The sequence below is a fragment of the Rhinatrema bivittatum genome, chromosome 6 (assembly GCF_901001135.1).
Source record: "Rhinatrema bivittatum chromosome 6, aRhiBiv1.1, whole genome shotgun sequence".
Taxonomy (NCBI): domain Eukaryota; kingdom Metazoa; phylum Chordata; class Amphibia; order Gymnophiona; family Rhinatrematidae; genus Rhinatrema; species Rhinatrema bivittatum.
In genome coordinates, this window is record NC_042620.1 from 5,856,208 (window position 1) to 5,874,951 (window position 18,744).

At 54.2% G+C, this 18,744-nt stretch overlaps 1 protein-coding gene across 1 annotated transcript in view; it reads right to left on the minus strand.

The window, feature by feature from the left end:
* Positions 1 to 17,498, minus strand: part of LOC115093363 (aspartyl aminopeptidase-like) — a 47,565-nt gene extending 30,067 nt beyond the window's left edge. The window contains exons 1-2 of the mRNA XM_029605005.1: positions 17,397 to 17,498; positions 807 to 888 (exon numbers count right to left, since the gene is read on the minus strand). Coding sequence (XP_029460865.1) covers positions 807 to 888; positions 17,397 to 17,402 — 88 coding nt within the window. The 5' untranslated portion in view covers positions 17,403 to 17,498. The remainder of the gene's footprint in view (positions 1 to 806; positions 889 to 17,396) is intronic.
* Between the last annotated feature and the right edge of the window lie 1,246 nt (positions 17,499 to 18,744).

Consider the following 18,744-nt stretch of genomic DNA (forward strand, 5'->3'; position numbering starts at 1 on the left):
TAAAGCAGGGCCTAGCCCACTGGAGGCTGCTCAACCCGCTCAGAGGCCCAACTCCCCTTACCCCCACGGGAGCAGGAATGACGTTGGTACTGCACGGAGCCTGGAGGAAACCTACCGGAAATCCCTCCAATTGTCTTTCTTTTTTTTTTTTTTTTAAACTTACCTGGGTTCAGCATACAGTCTCCAGCTGTGTGTGTGTGTGTGTGTGTGTGTGTGTGTGTGTGTGTGGGGGGGGGGGGGGGGGCGTTTTGGCCATCACCGCCATGCTCAGCTTCCTGCACCTGCTGCCTTTCAGCTGCTTAAGCAGCAAAGTCCACGTCCGGAACCAGCTACCAGACCAAGGCACACGTCTGAAGGATCTCGGAAATCACCTCAGGAATTCTCAACTGGGGGAGGGACCTTTAGCTATCTCTGCAGGATCGAGCGGGACTTGATCTTTTCTCCAATTTAAAAGTAGAATTTTTTCTTCCAAAAGGTACAGCGATCCCCATCGTGTAAGCACATCCTCTTATCTACTGGAGACGGAGAAATACTGAAGGGCTGAGGTCACTGCAGGGCTGTATCTAGGGTGAATTCAACTTTGAAACCTGACTGTCTCCATCTGCTGGCAGGGGGGCACAACCTCATCATGGTCCTGAGCCCATCTGGAAATAAAGCGATACGGGAACTGCAGGGGAGAGGGGAGCCATGTGTGTGTGTGTGATGCAAAGAGATAGGGAGGGAGCATGCAGACACAGGTCTGGTAGTGTCTTACATTAAAGTCTTCACCCAGCGAAGCCCCCTGGCCCAGGCATCACTGCACTTACCATGGTAAGGGGAGAGTCCGCGATTCAGGAACTTGAGGAATTCCCTGGCAGCATTCTGAACTGCATCTTTCGTGAAAACTGCCTGTGCAAGAGACAGAAAGCACCTGCTCAGCCTTCCAGACACAACATTAAATAAAATACCGTGCCCAGGCAGTGCCCAGGCAAGATCACAGCGACGTGGGCTAGGACTCACCCAGAGCGCCAGCGCACCCCTTCTAACCGGCCTCCAGAGATCTGCGGCAGATCCTAGTCTGAACGGCCACTCACCCCCCCCATACCATCTGGGGCAAGAGAATCTCAGTGCTGCGCATGACTGCAAACACTGCTTTTCCTTCAATTGCCAGCGATCCCAGACCGCAGCATCTAACAAAGATTTCCCTCCTTTTTTCCCCTTGAACCACAGAGGATGCCGGCAGCAAAGAACCACTCGGAGCACCTGTCTATGCTACTCCCGGAGGTCTTAGCTGGTCCATGGTCTTCTTCCACAGGGCTCAATTTTCTCTAAGCCACTGACTGGAAAACCTAAAGTTAGCTGGCTGTCAGGTTATCTGACTGAAGACTTGCCTGGCTGGATTCAGGCCCGCTCCTTGCCCCACTGGAGCTGGAAAGATTTACCTCACATCTGACCCTCTTTGGACCAGCTAAATATGCAGGGTGGGAGGGACATTTTAAAAGCAAGGATTTAGATGACTAACCTTGAAGTCAGCCCATTAAACTCTGAAAGCTTTACTGATACTAATCCTACACTCAGGTGGGAGACCTTTAAGGCAGCAATAGGGAGTAGGAACCACAATATCAAACTGAGAAAGGCTAGAGAGACAGAATTGGAGCAGATCATTAAAGATTTCAAAGAAAAACATAGAAGTGAAGGGACTCCTGTTATCTTCCAAGTATTGGGAGCACTGAAAGGAGGGGATCACCTTGCTGGTGGCTGAAAGGAATCAGTAAGTTTTGCTTGGGAAAATTCTCTTTTCTTTCTTTTTTTTTTTTTTTAAAGTATTGGGGAGAAGTAAACTATTGGGGAATATTATTTAGTATGTTTGTGCTTTCAATAGTCAGTAAGGCAGCAAAGAAACAGAAAGAAGAGGGATTCAGTTTTGTTAGGAACTGGGGAACCTTTTGGGGAAGGGGGAGTCTCTTCCGAAGGGATGGGCTCCACCTTAACCAGGGTGGAACCAGACTGCTGGCACTAACCTTTAAAAAGTAGATAGAGCAGCTTTTAAACTAGAACAAAGGGGAAAGCAGACAGTCGCTCAGCAGCGCAACCCGATTGGTGCTCCCTTTTACCTCGCCAGGAAGGAAATCGAATCAGTACGGCAATCCGAGCCTCGGAGACCGGATACCTGAATTTAAAGTTTTCTGCTTATCTGGTCTTGGCGCTTATCGATTGAGTGCCGGGATGGTCTCCAGCTCGCAGGGGGGGGGGGGGGGGGCGCTATACCTTTACCGCCGCACTCTGTTTCACACCCGCTGCCTTTCAGCTACTCTGGAGGCTAAGTCCATGCTGGGAACCGGCTACCGGACCAAGGCCCACCTCTGAAAGATATCGGAGATCACCTCAGGAATTCTCGACTGGGGGAGGGACCCTTAGGTTTCACTGCAGGAGAGTGGGGCTTTAGGGTAAAATTTGTTTCTTTCCAATTTAAATGTAGAATTTCTCCTTCCAAAAAGTACAGCGATCCCTATAGGGAGAGGTACATCCGCCATCTGCTGGAGACGGAGAAATACTGAAGGACCGAGGTCACTGCAGGGGGGTATCTAGGGTGACCTCAGCTTTGAAATCTGACTCCATCTCAACCTGCTGGCAGGGGAGCACAGCCCATTGGGTCCTGAGTCCATCTGGTACACACTAGGAAAGATAAAACTCTCTCTCTTCTCCCCAGTCCTGATCCCGCTGACTTCCTTCACAAGCAGAACTTCAGCACCTCCCTCAGTACTCGCTCCTTCTCCCACCCCAGCAGCCTCTCCTTCCTGCCTTTCACCCTCACGCCTCTTCATCTGCCCCTTTCCTTTTGCCCCCTGGGCCTGACACAGGTCACCACTTCCATCCTACCCCTTGGTCAGAGGAAGATTTACCCTGAAACAGACTTCCTCCTCCCTCCTGCCCTGCAGCCCAACACAGACGGCCACTTCCGACTATGGGGATGAGGCAGACTTCTGCTTTCTTCTGCCCACGGAGCCTGAGACACAACATTTCCTGCTTCCTGCTCTGCAGCTCGGGACGAACCTCTCCCGAACCCCGAGACCTGAAGCAGAAGTCGCTTCACACAGCGTCAGCATCCCGTGTGCAGCTCCAGTCTCGCGGTAGGAATGAGCCCTGCAGGACCTGCCCCGGGCACAGGAAGATGGCGCCGGGTAAAGGGACGCTGCTGGGTCCTGCCACCCGCTCCTCCTGCGGGTCGGGGGAGTGACGAGGTGGGCTCTCTGCCCCCAGGCAGTACAGACGCCTCTGGTGGCTCAGCAGCTGACCTCACTGCCACCCTGTGCAAGAGCCATGCTCCTTCCTCTTGTCCCCTAGACCCTCCCCTTGCCCTCTAGGCTCTCGCCCTCCAAAATCTCTGCTCGTTCTCCTTTAAGTTTTCTCCCTCCCAGTCCCTTGTTTCCTATGCCAGTGGTTCCCAACCTTCCTTGTGCTGTGGTGCACCCAGCACAGGGTTCACATCATTGTGGCATCATCCCTTTCCCTTCTGCTCTCTCCTCTCCATCCCCCGCCCCTGGAATCATCTTCCCCTTCTGTTTCCTCTCTACTCCACCCCCTCCATCATCCTGAGAAGTATGCCTGAACAGAAAACCAACATGGAGAAGGAAATCCCCAGAAGCCTCTGCTTTTCTTTAGCCTGCCTGGGCTGAATGGACTCTGAGTGACTTACAGAATGTCCCTGGATATCTACAAAAGCAGGCAAGCTGGCACCAGACAGGTGATGTCTATTCATGGAGTCACAAAGAAGAAACCACAGGGGAGCTTCAGGCACCATTCTCAGGAGTTTGTTATCCACACAGCTACAGACGTGTTGATTGTCTTGACCAGTAAGAGTTTAACAGAACAAAGAAAGCCATGGGAAATGGGCCACACCTCCTGGGAAGAAACTAATCAGGGATAGTTAGGGATGATCTAATCGTGCATTTGACATCACAACTTATGTAAATGATTCTTTGGGCGGTCACGCAAGTCTAGAAGCTTCCACAATATTGTATGTTATCTATAAAAGAAGGGTCACTTCCTGTATATGAGGAGATGCTGGTCAGTTTGTAAGACTAAGGGCACCCAGTACCCAGCATCTCCCGAGAACACTTATATTGACTAATAAAAATACATTATACTTTTTACTGAGTCTAAGTGTTCTTGTGTCCCTGGCCATAAGCAAGAAAATTAGGTCTTATCTCCGATAATTTTCATTCCTGTAGTACCAAGGATCAGTCCAGACTCCTGGGTTTTGCCACCGCACCAGCAGATGGCGACAGAGCCAAACTTGTCAGGCTCCGCATATATAGCAGGGTGCCGCCCACAACCTGTCAGTATAACGTAATGTCAAAGCAGAAAAATTTCTAAACTGAACGCTAAGACCCCCGGGAGCTTAACCGGAGAAACCTAGGCTCACTGACCCCAACGAGGGTCCTGCCCCATAACCAAACAGGCATCAACTGATCTGTGTAAGGAAAACAAAGATTCGCATCATGAACACACTCACAGCGGGCTCTCCATTGAGGGCGGGACTCTGGACTGATCCTTGGTACTACAGGAATGAAAATTATCGGAGGTAAGACCTAATTTTCTTTTCTATGTACATACCGGATCAGTCCAGACTCCTGGAATGTACCAGAGCTGAGATTACTTGGGATGGGATCCGGAGAGGCCCGCTCTTAAGACGCCTGCACCGAAACTGCCCTCCCGTGAGCCCTGAACATCCAAGCGATAATGACGCGTAAACCTATGCAAGGATTTCCAAGTTGCCGCCCTGCAGATCTCCAGTGGGGAAATCTGCATACACTCCGCCCAGGAAGCCGCCTGGGAACGCGTCGAATGAGCCTTGAGTCGCTGCGGAATGCGTTTCCCACAGAGTAAATACGAGGAACCTATGGCCTCCTTCAACCAGCAAGAAATGGTGGTCTTGGAGGCCATATTACCCCATTTTGGACCTTGACAAAGCACGAAAAGGTGATCTGATAAACTAAATTCATTGGTCACCTCCAGATACCGCATAAGAGATCTACGGACGTCCAGCTTCTTCAACTCCCTGGATGCTGGATCCTCCGCCGAAAGATCCCCAAAAGATGGAAGCTCCAGGGATGCACTAGCTGAGCTGACGTGCCTCGGCTCAGCTCCCGGCCCGTCTCAGCGATAACGCGACCCCAAACCGCGTGAACACCACTAAATCAGACAGCTGAAGAGTCAGGGAAAGGGGCTCGACCCAGCGATTCGTTTTTTGCAAAAACCGCGGGTCGAATGGCATCGTTGAAGGCAAAAAAAGAGAGAAAGAAAAGGCCAGGGTAGCTGACGAGAAAATGGCTGCCGCATCGACGGGTGAGTCCCCCTCCCCCCCCCGCTGCCTCTTACCACAGATGACATAAAGCTAGCGATTCGGGAGGCCTTGGACGAGCGTTGGGCTGGACTGACCGATCAGTTGGGGGAGGTGAGGGACACCCTGTCAGCTCTGCCACCGCGGCTGGAAGCAGCTGAGACTCGTATCTCAGCTCTGGAAGAGGCAGGCACTGACCGCATGGCCAAGATGGCGGAGCCGGCGTCCACACTTCAGGCCATGGCAGACAAGGTGGAGGATCTGGAAAACAGAGCGCGCAGGGATAATCTGCGCTTCCTGGGATTCCCCGAGAGCCTGGAGGAGGGCTCCCTGCGCACTGTGCTCGAGACCTGGCTCCCAGAGGCGCTGGCCCTGCCACACCTTAAGGGGAAACTGGTGCTGGAGCGAGCTCACCGGCTGGGAACAAAGCAGCAGGATCTGGAGAGGCCAAGACTGCTGATTGCAAAAATGTTAAATTCAGCGCATAAGGCGGAGCTGTGGAGAGCATCGCGGCAGAAAGCAGATGTGCAATATCAGGCTCACACTATCCGGGTGTTCCAGGATTTCTGGGCAGCAGCGTCAGCGAGCAGACGTCGCTTTTCACAGATACGCTCCACGCTTCACACCAAAGGCATAAAGTTTGCGTTGTTATTTCCAGCGCGTTTACGGGTTTGGCATGACTCGCGGGTGCATTACTTTGATACGGTGGAGAAGGCTAAGGCCTTTGTGGATACCCTGGCTACCTGATGATTGTCTCTCAGGGGAAGATAGTGATGGCTCCTGCAAGAGTTTGTTTTTTCTTCTCAAGAAGCAGATGAGAGTCCAGCGTCTATGACAAGTACAATCCCATTGCAGGTTTTGCTGGGTGTGGACGAGGTTCTGCAGTTAAAAGGCTGGTTGCCTGCTTCCGATGTTCATTTGGGGTTTTTTTCTGTCCACACATTATTGGGATACCGGACACCTCAGCTTTACAGATGGACTTGAAAGCCTCTGAGTGCTAGTTTTATTATACCATCTATTTCCTTTCATATCTGAGGAGCTATGAACTATGCACGTCCGCTGCAATAGGCCTTAGAGTCCGGGCGATTACACCCCTCCAGCTCGGACATAAGAATTAGATGCTCGCACGGAGAGGACTGGCTATGCTCCTGCTGACGATGAAGGGCGTCTCTTCTGCCGGAGGACTGCATCTCTCAGAACTCGCACTCATATGTTCTCAATTTGGTCTGGACTTAATGGAGTGGGGAAGTCACGTTGCAGTTGCTTTTTCGGGGATGGGGCTTGGACGAGAGAGGGACGGCGAGGAGGGGGGGAGAGTGCACTGCGGACCCTGTATATAAGGCTGGGGCGGTGCCCGGAGGCATCAGTAAGCGGGATCCTTACCTCCGCTTAGGGGGTCCGGGGGGGGGGTGATAATGAGGGGGACTGGAGGGAAACCCTATTGGGTGGGCGGGAGGGGGGTTGGGCAGTTGTAGAAGCGAGGATGAATGATTGTCTGGCTGGTTGGTGCTATGGAATGAATGTTTCCTTTGAAATGGGGGTGTATGGATGTTGGAAGGTGGGGGCCTTGGCTGGGAGGGTCCCTACCCCTTTGAGGTGGGATACGACGCATTCCTGTGGATGTTGGGTTTCCTGGTATGCTTAATCTTACACGGGTGATATCATGGAATGTCTGTGAATTACGCTCCCCGGTTAAGCCTTCTAAAGTTCTCACTTTACTGAAACGTAAGCAGGTGTCGGTGGCTTTTCTACAGGAGACACATCTTGCGGTATCGGAACTTAGGCACTTGAAGCGGGACTGGGTAGGAGAGATTAGAGGGGCAGGGGGGTCCTCTAGCTCAGCAGGGGTTGCTATTTTAATACATAAAAACTTACCTTTGCAGATATTGAAGGAAATCGCAGACCCTCAAGGGCGATATATTATTCTCATTGCTGAAATGTATGGGCAAACTGTAGGGCTTTGTAATGTATATGCCCCTAATACCTATAACCCCCATTTATTCAGATGTTTATACTCATATTTGCCACCACATTTGACTGACATACTTGTAGTGGGCGGAGATTTCAATACAGTTAAAGATGGAGAGTTGGATTCTCGCCCCGTGAGACAGAGGGAACATGGAATGGGGAGGGGTCCTGTAATGTTGGAAGATACACTGCATTTACTAGACGTGTGGAGAACTTTGCATCCGCTGGAACGCGACTTTACCCATGACTCGCGGGCGCACAACTCGCAATCCAGATTGGATTTTTTCCTAATCAGTGGTCACGCCTTTGGGCAGGTGCAGGGTGCGGAAATCGATAATATTGTGATTTCAAACCATGCACCCGTATGGGTGGATTTTCAGTTTAGAGGCAGGCAACCGGAAACAAGACTGTGGCGTTACCCTTATTTTTTGGCCAATGACAGCCATTTTCAGGAGCATGTGAGGGCAAAGTGGGCGGATTATCTGGCCTGTAACCAATCTTACAATTTGCAACCGATCTTGCTTTGGTCAGCAGCGAAGGCAGTTCTGCGAGGGGAGATTATTTCGTATATGGCCCATAGAAGTAAAATGCTTAACAAAAGGATCTTGCAGTTAACCAGGCAGCTGACTACTGCTCGAGCAGCCTTTAATAGGGCAGGGACACCCCGTAATCAGGACCATTACCGCTCAGTCCAGGGGGCATTAAATTCTCTTCTTCATCAGCGTGCTAAAAAAGGGATTCTCTGTTGGGCAGTTCATTGTTTTATGTAAACCGGAGTGATTTGTAGTCCCTACAAGAACTTCGGTATATAAAAATTAAAAATAAATAAATAAATAAATAAATAAATATAAGTTCCAATTATTTCAATATTCCAACAAAACAGGCCGCATGATGGCTAACCTTCTCCGGTCGACTCGGGGTCGCAGGCACATCCCTGCATATGCCCACGGGTAGGACTGTGAAGGACACTCCCTCTATCCTACAAATCTTTCGTAATTATTATGCTGATTTATACACATCTACAGGGGGTAGTGAGGAGGTTTGGAATAACTTTTGCTCCAAGGTGTCTCTCCCGTGCTTGACAGAGGAGCAGCGGCAGAGTTTAAATGGCCCCATAACAGAGGAGGAGGTGAGGTTGGTTATTGGCCGCCTACGTCCCCTGAAGGCTCCAGGCCCAGATGGTTACACAGCGGAATTTTTAAAAATCTTTTAAAGGAGCAAATAGCGGGTCCATTGGCAGAGGGATTTATGGATCTCATCCGCCAGGGATCTTTCCCTGCTTATGAGAATCGGGCTCACATCACGCTTATTCCTAAAGAGGGGGAAGGATCCCCTTCTTCCTGAGTCCTATAGGCCAATCTCCTTACTGAATGTAGATGTCAAAATATTAGCAAACATTTTGGCAGATAGATTGGCTGTCCTCCTCCCCTTCTTAGTTGGAGACCATCAGGTCGGGTTTGTCAGACAGCACTATGCACTGGCAAACATTAGGCGGGTGTTGGTTGCTATGACCATGTGTCGCCAAATGGATATTTCTTACCTCACTATTAGCTTCGACGCTGAGAAAGCGTTTGATAGAGTGGAATGGAAATATCTCTTTACTGTACTGGAGAGGATGGGGTTTTCGGGTTTTTACCTTCAAGCATTACATCTCTTATACACGCGGCCTGAGGCGGTCGTTATCGCTAATGGCACGCAGACGGAACCGCTGGAGATAGCTAGGGGGACCAGGCAGGGCTGTCCTTTATCGCCCCTCTTGTTTATCCTTCAGCTCGAGCCTCTTCTCCTTGCCATTCAAAGCACTCGAGAGATAAGGGGGGTCCGTATGGGTAGTCACATCTTTAAAACGGTGGCTTTCGCGGATGACTTGCTGGTTCTCATCACGGATCCCCAGAAATCCCTTCCTGTCTTAATGAAGACGATTTGGGACTTTGGAATTTTCTCGGGCTTTAGTTTAAATGCCACCAAGTCTTCTGCGCTGGCCTATCCTCCCAATTTAAGAGATACATGGCTAGACGAGTTTCCACTGAGATGGGCGGGAGAGTCGCTGCGATACTTGGGGGTGCAGCTACCAGTAGATCCAGAACGTCTTTATCAGGTTAATGTCCCTTCTCAGATACAGGTAACGATTGACAGCGTGATGGGCTGGAGTCGACTTCCCCTTTCCCTTAGTGGCCGGATAAATATGGTTAAAATGTACTGTTGCCTAGATGGCTTTATCTTTTCCAGAATCTCCCAATATTGGTTCAGCGCAGAGACATAAAGGTGGTTGAGAGAGCGATCAGAAAATTTATATGGGGAGGGGGGAGAGCAAGAGTTCCCCTATCCTGGTTAAAGGGTGCGACTGGTAGGGGGGCCTTGGGCTGCCTGACCTGGCTGAGTATAACCTAGCTAGTGATTTGGGAATTGTGAGAGACTGGTTTATGGACGAGTCCATGCACACATCCCTGGTAGCGGATAGAGCCTTGATGTATCCTTGGGCCCCCTCGTACGTGCTACAAGCTAACTCGGCGTCCCTGCCCTCTTTTTTGACTCATACAGCCATGATTGGTCCGCTGCGGCAGACGAGGAAACGGTTAGCTCGAAGGTTGCAGCTTCCTGCTTTAAATGCTTATTTTCTGCCGATTTTAGCCCGGGAACACAGTCCTCGGTTTTTCGGTCTTGGTTTGCCCGAGGGGTCACACTACTGGGTCATTTGTTAACGCGTGAGGGGACGCTTTTCTCATATTCAGATTTTATGTCCCAATATGGATTTGGGGTGACACACACCTTCCCATTTATGCAAATGTGTCATTACATACGGGCCCTCCCAGCGGATGCAAGGTTACCCTCATCTTACCTGATTTTGGACAATGTGTTCCATTTTGAGCGTCGTGTTGCTCCCTCACTGTCAATGTATTATAAGTGTCTGCGGCGGAGGTCAGCACTAAATCAAATTCAGATACTGGAGACGCGTTGGAATGAGGATGGTGACTCAATCGATATTAAGATGTTTTGGACGCATAGCCAGGGTCACGAAGAATCAATATTACCGGGAGTTGCAATTTAAATTTTTATGCCGGGCATATGTGTCCCCTGTGTTGGCCAGGCATTTTGCTATAGCCCTTACGGCGGCTTGTCTTAAGTGTGGTCATAACAGGGATACACTTTTGCATATGTTTTGGGCTTGTGGCCCGGTTCGACGATTTTGGCATCGAGTGGCAAATTATCTAGCAAACCTGCTGGATGTTGTTTTCCCTATTGCTCCGTTGTGGCTACTTTTTGGCTGCATCTCCCCGATTCGGATTCGGGACCCTGGTTCGCGTTTGCTTCTCTCTAAGGCCTGTTTGGTGGGAAAGAAGATTATTCTCTCGACGTGGCGGTCTGCTGAGTCCCCCTTCCTTTTGGTCTTGGCGGAACAGTCTGCACTTCATGATGACCATGGAGAGCCTGGAGGCTCGGATGACACCCCAGTGCCGCAGGCGATTTCTGAGGATCTGGCAGCCGTACCTGCAGTCGTTGACCCCCCCGTGCTCGCAGTCTTGTTGTCAATGATTAATTTTCATTTCTCTTTCTATTTCTGTAAGGGATGGCCTTGCCTAGGGAGAGGGGGCTATTTCGTAGTACCTACAGTTTTACTCACTTCTATAACAAAAAAAAAGGGGGGGGGTGGTTTGGGGTGGGGGGGATGCTATAGAGGTTTTTTTTATTGGTGGTACTGTTCTGGGGTGAGATCAGAGTTCCTCTCACTTCCAGGTGTTGTGATCTGTACTGTTATTGTATAACCCAATAAAAATTGGGTAAAAAAAAAAAAAAAGATGGAAGCTCCACTGATTGATTCAAATGGAATGAAGAAACCACCTTCAGAAGGAATGAAGGCACCGTGCGTAGAGTAACCCCCGCTTCTGAGAACCGCAAGAAATGCTCCCTACAGGACAACGCTTGAAGCTCTTGACACTCGTCGCACCTACGAGATTGCCACAAAGAATACCGCCTTCAAGGTAAGATCCTTAAGGGTGGCCCGCTTTAGAGGCTCAAAAGGGGGGGCACACATGGCCTTAAGCACCACATTCAAATTCCAGGACGGACACGGCGCTTTCCAAGGCGGACGCAAACGGATAGCCCCTTTCAAGAATCGGTTCACATCAGGATGCAGCGCTAGGGGCCTCCCATCTATGGACCCCCGAAACCAACTCAGAGCCGCCACCTGTACCTTCAGAGAACCACAAGATAGACCCTTGACCAGGCCATCCTGCAGGAAAGCCAGAATGGCCGAAACAGAGGCTGTGGTAGCAGGAACCGAACGCTCCATGCACCACGACTCAAAAACCTTCCACACTCGCACGTACATCAAAGAGGTAGACTTCTTCTGCGAACTCAACAAGGTAGAAACCACCGCGTCAGAATAGCCCCTGCTCTTCAAACGACGCCTTTCAAAAGCCATGCTGCTAGACAAAAGCGATCTACCTGATCAAAACACACGGGACCCTGGTGGAGAAGATCCGGTAGGTTCGGGAACCGCAGCGGCCCCTCCACGGCCATGTTGAGAAGATCCGCAAACCACAGGTGCCGTGGCCACTTGGGTGCCACCAGAATGACCTCGCTTGGATGGTCTTCTATGCGTCGTAGAGTCCTGCCGATCAGGGGCCAGGGAGGAAAGACGTACAGGAGGACCGAGGTGGGCCATGGTAACGCCAAGGCGTCCACCCCTTCCGCTCCCATTTCTCGTCGGCGGGCAAGAAACTTTGGGGCCTTGGCATTTTGAAATGTCGCCATCAGGTCCATGGCTGGTGTGCTCCATCTGTCGCAGATAAGCTGGAAAGCCGTGCTTGACAGTTCCCACTCTCCAGGATCGAGATGATGACGGCTCAAGAAGTCTGCTTGAGAGTTGTCTACCCCCGCTATGTGGGACGCCGCTAGGGCAATCAGGTGTTGCTCCGCCCACTGGAACAGAAGGCGAGCCTCGAGAGCCACCGTTGATTTCTGGTTCCACCTTGGCGGTTAATGTAGGCGACCATCGTCACGTTGTCCGATAGAATCCTGACCGACTTCCCCAGCACCAGGGACCGCAACGCCAGTAAAGCCAGGCGGACCGCCCTGGTCTCCAGCCAATTTATCAACCAGCACGCCTTGGCAGCTGACCATGTGTCTTGAACCGACTTCCGACGACACACTGCTCCCCAGCCCCGGAGACTCGCATCCGTTGTGACCACCATCCATTCCGGAGTCTCCAGAGACACACCCCGGCGAAGGTTGTATGGAGAGAGCCACCACCCAAGACTGAGCCGTGCCGGCCTCGTCAACGGGAGATAAAATTGTTCTGAAACTGGACTCCAACGGGAGAGCAACGCGGACTGTAAGGGTCGCATGTGCAAGAAAGACCAGGGAACCAGATCCAGAGTAGACACCATAGAGACTATTAACTGGAGATAATCCCACACCGGAGGAGGTCATTTCAGGAGCAACTCTCTCACTTGCCCCTGCAATTTGCCGCGATGCTCTGACGAAAGGAAGACTAGCCCTAGGCGAGTGTCGAACCGTGCTCCCAAAAATTCCAGAGACTGGGAGGGGATGAGATGACTCTTCGCGCTGTTCACGACCCAACCCAGGGAATGCAGCAACTGCATGATCCGGGCTACTGCCGACCGACAGAGGGATTCGGACTTTGCCCGGATCAACCAATCGTCCAAGTATGGGTGAACCAGCAATCCTTCCCTCCGAAGCTGTACCGCTACTACCACCACCATGATCTTGGTAAAAGTTCGAGGAGCCGTGGCCAACCCGAAGGGCAAGGCCTGGAACCGATAGTGTTTCCCCAGGATGTAGAACCTGAGATACCTCTGGTGATCCTTCCTGATCCCGATGTGCAGGTACGCTTCCGTGAGATCCAGGGATGCCAAGAACTCCCCGGGCCGCACTGATGCTATCACGGCCCGAAGGGTCTCCATGTGAAAGCACGGAACCCACAGACATCTGTTGATGCTCTTGAGGTCCAGGATGGGACGGGAGGCTCCGTCCTTCTTTGGCACGACGAAATAAATGGAGTAGTGTCCTCCTCGTTGTTCCCGAGGTGGCACTGGAACGATGGCTCCCAATTTGAGCAAACTTTCCAGGTCTGACTGACCGCTTGGCGCTTGTCCGCGTTCCCGCAGGGGGAGAGGAAAAACCGTGGGCGGGGCTGGCGTGCAAAATCTAAGGCGTAACCGTGTTTTATCACAGACAGTACCCATTGATCCGACATGACCTTGGCCCATTCCTTGTAGAAGAGAGTCAATCTGCCCCCTACGCTGGGTACAGAGAAATGCGCCGTCCGCACATCATTGTGCGGACTTAACTCCTGATGGCGCCTGGGAGGAACCGGATCTACCAAAACGCCTGCCGCGAAAGGGCTGAGCTTGCTGTCAGCTGCCTCCGGGGCGAAAAGAGGAGGATGAGGAAGAAGTGACTGGCCGTGAGGACCGGGACCTGCAATTTCCCCTAAACCGAGACTTCGAGGAGAAGGAGAGGGAGGACCTGGAACGCGACCTGTCTTCCGGGAGACGATATCCTCTAGTATCCCCCAGTAGCTGAATCATATCAACCAACTCCTTCCCGAACAGCAGCTTACCCTTGAACGGCAAGGACCCCAGCTTGGACTTGGAAGCCCCGTCCGCCGCCCAGTTCCGTAACCATAGAATCCGCCGTGAGGAGACCGCCGAGACCATGGAACGAGCAGAGGTTCAGAGCAGATCATACAGCGCATCCGCACTGTAAGCCACGGCCGCTTCCAGCCGTCCGGCCTGTCGAGCTACCTCTTCCGACAGGCCCTCGTTGGCCAGAAGTTGTTGGGCCCATCGCAATTCGGCGCGAAGCGCAAAATTACTGCAGATCGCTGCCCGGGCCCCTAGGGCCGAGACCTCAAAGATCTTCTTCAATTGTAGCTCCAACTTCCGATCCTGGTGCCCGTGACCGGGATGGTAGTGCGTTTCGTGACCGCTGACACTGAGGCGTCCACTTTAGGGACCCGCAGGACCTCCAAGGCGTCCTCTGGTAACGGGTAAAGCTGGCCAATCGCTTTGGAAACCTTTAAGCCCAAGTCCGGGGTGTCCCATTCCCAATACAACAGATCCATAGCAGAAAAACGGAATGGGAAGGTCGTAGGGGGGCCACTCAGGCCCAACAAGACTGGATCCATGAAGCCTCCTCTGGACTCCACTGGAGTGTTGGAAATCCCTAACTCCTCCAATATGGCGGGGAGGAGGGGTGCCAGTTCATCCTTATGGAACAGCCGAATGACCCTGGGGTCGTCGCCCTCGGACGCCTGCCCCTGGTGCTTGGTCCCAGGTTGCGGATTCCCATCTCCCTCCACCCCACTCAGGGGCGGGGACGGGTCCTCCAAGATGTCCTGATCCGATGACTCATCTGAGGTATCTGGGTCGGCCTGTGGTGGATTGGCCCTCAGGGGCCACTTTGCCTGCGGCTCCTCCGACGAGGCCCCCGACTTAGGGCGCTCCGGAGGCTTGGAATGGGGCTCCTCAGGACCACCAGCCGATGCTGCGGAACGTTTACGCGCCTTGCGGGCCTTAAAGGCCCTGTGCATTGCCAAAATAAATTCTGAGGAAAAGGAGGAGCAGGAGACGTCCGAATCAGACCCATCGACGTCCCTGCCTCCTTCCCCGTGACCCCTGTGGGCAAAGACGGCCGCAGAGGCGAGCGCTGGGGGGAAAGAGGTGGAGGCGAATTTCTACCGCCCCTCGGGGGCTCCCGTCGCAACCGGCGATGCTCCCGGGCCCTGCTTCAAAATGGCGGCCCTTGCCCGCCAGATTTCACTGCCCTGGAGGGGAGCCCGGACGACCCGACCACCGCGGCCAAAGCTCCCCACTTCCCTGGCGCCCCCCGTGCGGCTCCCGAAGACCCCTCGTCCCCCGGAATGCAGGCGCAACAAAGGCCTTCCCGGGAGAGCCGCGCGCCGAGCCGCTGGCCGCACAGGCCACGCCACGCAGCATCGCGGCCGACTCGCGCTGCTGTCCACAACGAACAGGAGAAAGAAACGGAAAAATAAAAGAACAAGGAGCCGGCGAAAATCTTCCCCCCGGCCCCGACCGCGCCCCACCGAGCGAAGGCCCTGCTTACCTCAGGTTTTTTTGGGTTTTTTTAAGCGATGCTGTCCCTCGGCGAGTGCTGAATCGTCCTGGTTGGGGTGAGTGAGCCGGGCTCCCCGGTATCACCCCCGCTGGGCCTGTTCCTACTTGTAGGGTCCTTGACCCTAGGCCTCAGCCGCCTACAACCAGGGGGGATGGTCCCCTCAGAACCTGACAATCCCCTGGGAGACTCAGAGCCGTCCCCGACGACCTGTGCTGCATCAAGAAGGCCCCCTTCAGCTAAATCCCTGCCTGGCTAAGTAAGCACCAACTAAGATCAGAAGAGGCTGTGGGTTAAGCGCCCCGCACCTGCTGGAGACAGAGCTATACTGGCAGGCTGTGGGCGGCAGCCTGGTATATATAGGCGGAGCCTGACAAGTGTGGCTCTGTCTCCACCTGCTGGTGCGGAGGCAAAACCCAGGAGTCTGGACTGATCCGGTAGGTACAGGGAAATAAGAGTGTGCTTTACAATCCCCATGACACATTCAGCTGTCTCTTCTCTTGGAAGCAGCAGTCTGAGCAGTGCCCACCTGGTGCTGCCTCTTCCTCCTCTGCTGGCTTCCCTGTGCAATCGCAACAAGGCCGGCAGAAGAGAAGAAAGCAGCAGCAGCAGCTTGCTGCTCCTCCCTACCCCCGCTGGCAGGAGAACATCCTGCAGGCCACTTCCCAACTCTTCTCATCAGGGCTCACCCGCTCCTGGCTCTCCCCGTCCACCACAAGCCTGGGACTTGCCAGGGGGCTGCAGGGGCTGGGGGGTTTTCTAGCAGTTTTGGCTTGCATGCTCTGGGTGTGCTTGAGATCCACATCCCTACTTAAGGCGTTCCCACTAGGCCCCTAGCTTCTTGCACCCGTCCTGTGGAAGCGCTGCCTGTCCAGGCAGGGATCCTGACCCTGTATGAAGAGTTCCTGCTCTGTAACCTCGCCCCCTATTCTTTGTTTCAATGCTCTGCCAACTCCCTCCTGCTCCTCCTCCACCTCTTCAGCGACAGCACCTTTCCCTCTGGGGCGGCTCTGAATCGCTGAGCCCATATATCTGACACACCTCACCTCTCCTCATCCCCTGGGTTCTGTCCCTCCTCAATCTCCTGCTCACCTCCTGTCCCTTGTACCCTCCGTGCTCCCCTCCCCCTTCTCTATACACACTCTGTTTCCTCCTCTCCTTAGCCCTGGGACCTCTCCCTCCCCCATCTCTTGCTCCTTCTACCTTACACTTCCTCCCTCCTCCTCTTTCTGCCCTTTGTCCCCTGAGCTCTCTCCCATCTGTTGCTCCTCCTATTTTAGACTCTCCCTCTCCTTTGACCCTGGGCTCTGTCTCTCCCCCATTTAATGCTCTTTCTACTTTAGCCTTGCTCCCTATTCCCCCGGTCTCCCTCCCCCATCTCTAGCCCCCTTCTACTTTACTCTCTCTCCCACCTGCCCCTTGTCCCTGGGCTCTCTCCCACCTGCCCCTTGTCCCCTGGGCTCTCCCCCTCCTGCCCCTTGTCCCCTGGGCTCTCCCCCTCCTGCCCCTTGTCCCCTGGGCTCTCTCCCACACCTGCCCCTTGTCCCCTGGGCTCTCCCCCTCCTGCCCCTTGTCCCCTGGGCCTCTCTCCCATTTTAGGACTCTCCCTCTCCTTTGACCCTGGGCTCTGTCTCTCCCCCATTTAATGCTCTTTCTACTTTAGCCTTGCTCCCTATTCCCCCGGTCTCCCTCCCCCATCTCTAGCCCCTTCTACTTTACTCTCTCTCCCTCCTGCCCCTTGTCCCCTGGGCTCTCTCCCACCTGCCCCCTTGTCCCCTGGGCTCTCTCCCCACCTGCCCTTTGTCCCCTGAGCTCTCTCCCATCTGTTGCTCCTCCTATTTTAGACTCTCCCTCTCCTTTGACCCTGGGCTCTGTCTCTCCCCCATTTAATGCTCTTTCTACTTTAGCTTTGCCCCCCTCCTCCCCCGTCTCCAGCTCCTTTCCCCAGCCCCATGTCGGCCGGGGTCCCCATGGATCACTGCCGGTACCCGGCGAGGGGAATTACCTGCATAGCGTGGCCTGACCAGAGCCTCTGCTCCCCAGCGTCGCGCGCAGGCCGCGGTACCGGCAAGAAACCGAAAGCAAAGGAAAAGTGCCCGCCCTCCTCCCTAGGGCTCCACCCGCCCTGCTTCTCCCCGCCCCTTCTTCAACTATTCACCCAATCCTAGCTCCCGCCGCGTTCCCGCCCCCAGCCCTGCAAGCCCCGCCCTCACCTCCGGGAGCCCCGCCCCTAATGCCTCTTGCAGCCTCCTGCCGGAGTGCGCGGGGATGCGCAGGCGCTGTGAGGCTCACGGAGGAGTCCCATGAAAATCCCCAGATACGGACTATGGGGCCCCTCCCTCCCCCGGGACTGCCCTCCACCCCCGTGGGTCCGCCTCCCTCCCCTGGGGCCGCCCTCCCTCCCCCGGGGCCGCCCTCCCTCCACCCGCCCGCCTCCCTCCCCCCTGGGACCGCCCTCCCTCCCCCCCCCCCCGGGTCTGCTCTCCCTCTCCTGAGACCGCCCTCCCTCCCCTCCTGGAATCGCCTCCCTCCCCCCCTGGATCCGCCCTCCCTCACCCGCTGGGTCCGCCCTCCCTCCCCCCCCTGGGACCGTCTCCCTCCCCCCCCCCCCCGGGACTGCTCTCCCTCTCCTGAGACCGCCCTCCCTCCCCCCCTGGATCGCCTCCCTCCCCCCTGGGTCCGCCTCCCTCCCCCCTGGGACCGCCCTCCCCTGCGTCCACCCCTCCTCGGAGCCTTATTTATGTGGTTATGTAAGCGAACAACTCTGGCCGCTTAATCCGTGTGCTGAGACCGGGAGCTGGGATGGGTGCAGGACCTCCTGCCACTGCTGGGACGTTGCCCGGGCCACGCAGTCATTCACCGGGAACTCTACTGTCGTAATGCAGTGCAAATAAAACGGTCACAAAAGATGAAATGATCTTCTCAATTTAAGAACCGGTCTACACAATTTATTGTGTAGACCGGTTCCCATAAAAGTCAAAGCCCAGAAGAGGGCAGGAAGGCTCAGCTGCATACCTTACCCAGCAGCTCCCAGGAGACGCCTCCAGAGGTCAGCGCAGCCCCAGCTTCCAGAGACCCCGCACCCTGGAAAGCTCCAAAGGTCAGCGCAGCCCCAGCTTCCAGAGACCCCGCACCCTGGAAAGCTCCAAAGGTCAGCGCAGCCCCAGCTTCCAGAGACCCCGCACCCTGGAAAACTCCAGAGGTCAGCGCAGCCCCAGCTTCCAGAGACCCCGCACCCTGGAAAACTCCAGAGGTCAGCGCAGCCCCAGCTTCCAGAGACCCCGCACCCTGGAAAACTCCAGAGGTCAGCGCAGCCCCAGCTTCCAGAGACCCCGCACCCTGGAAAACTCCAG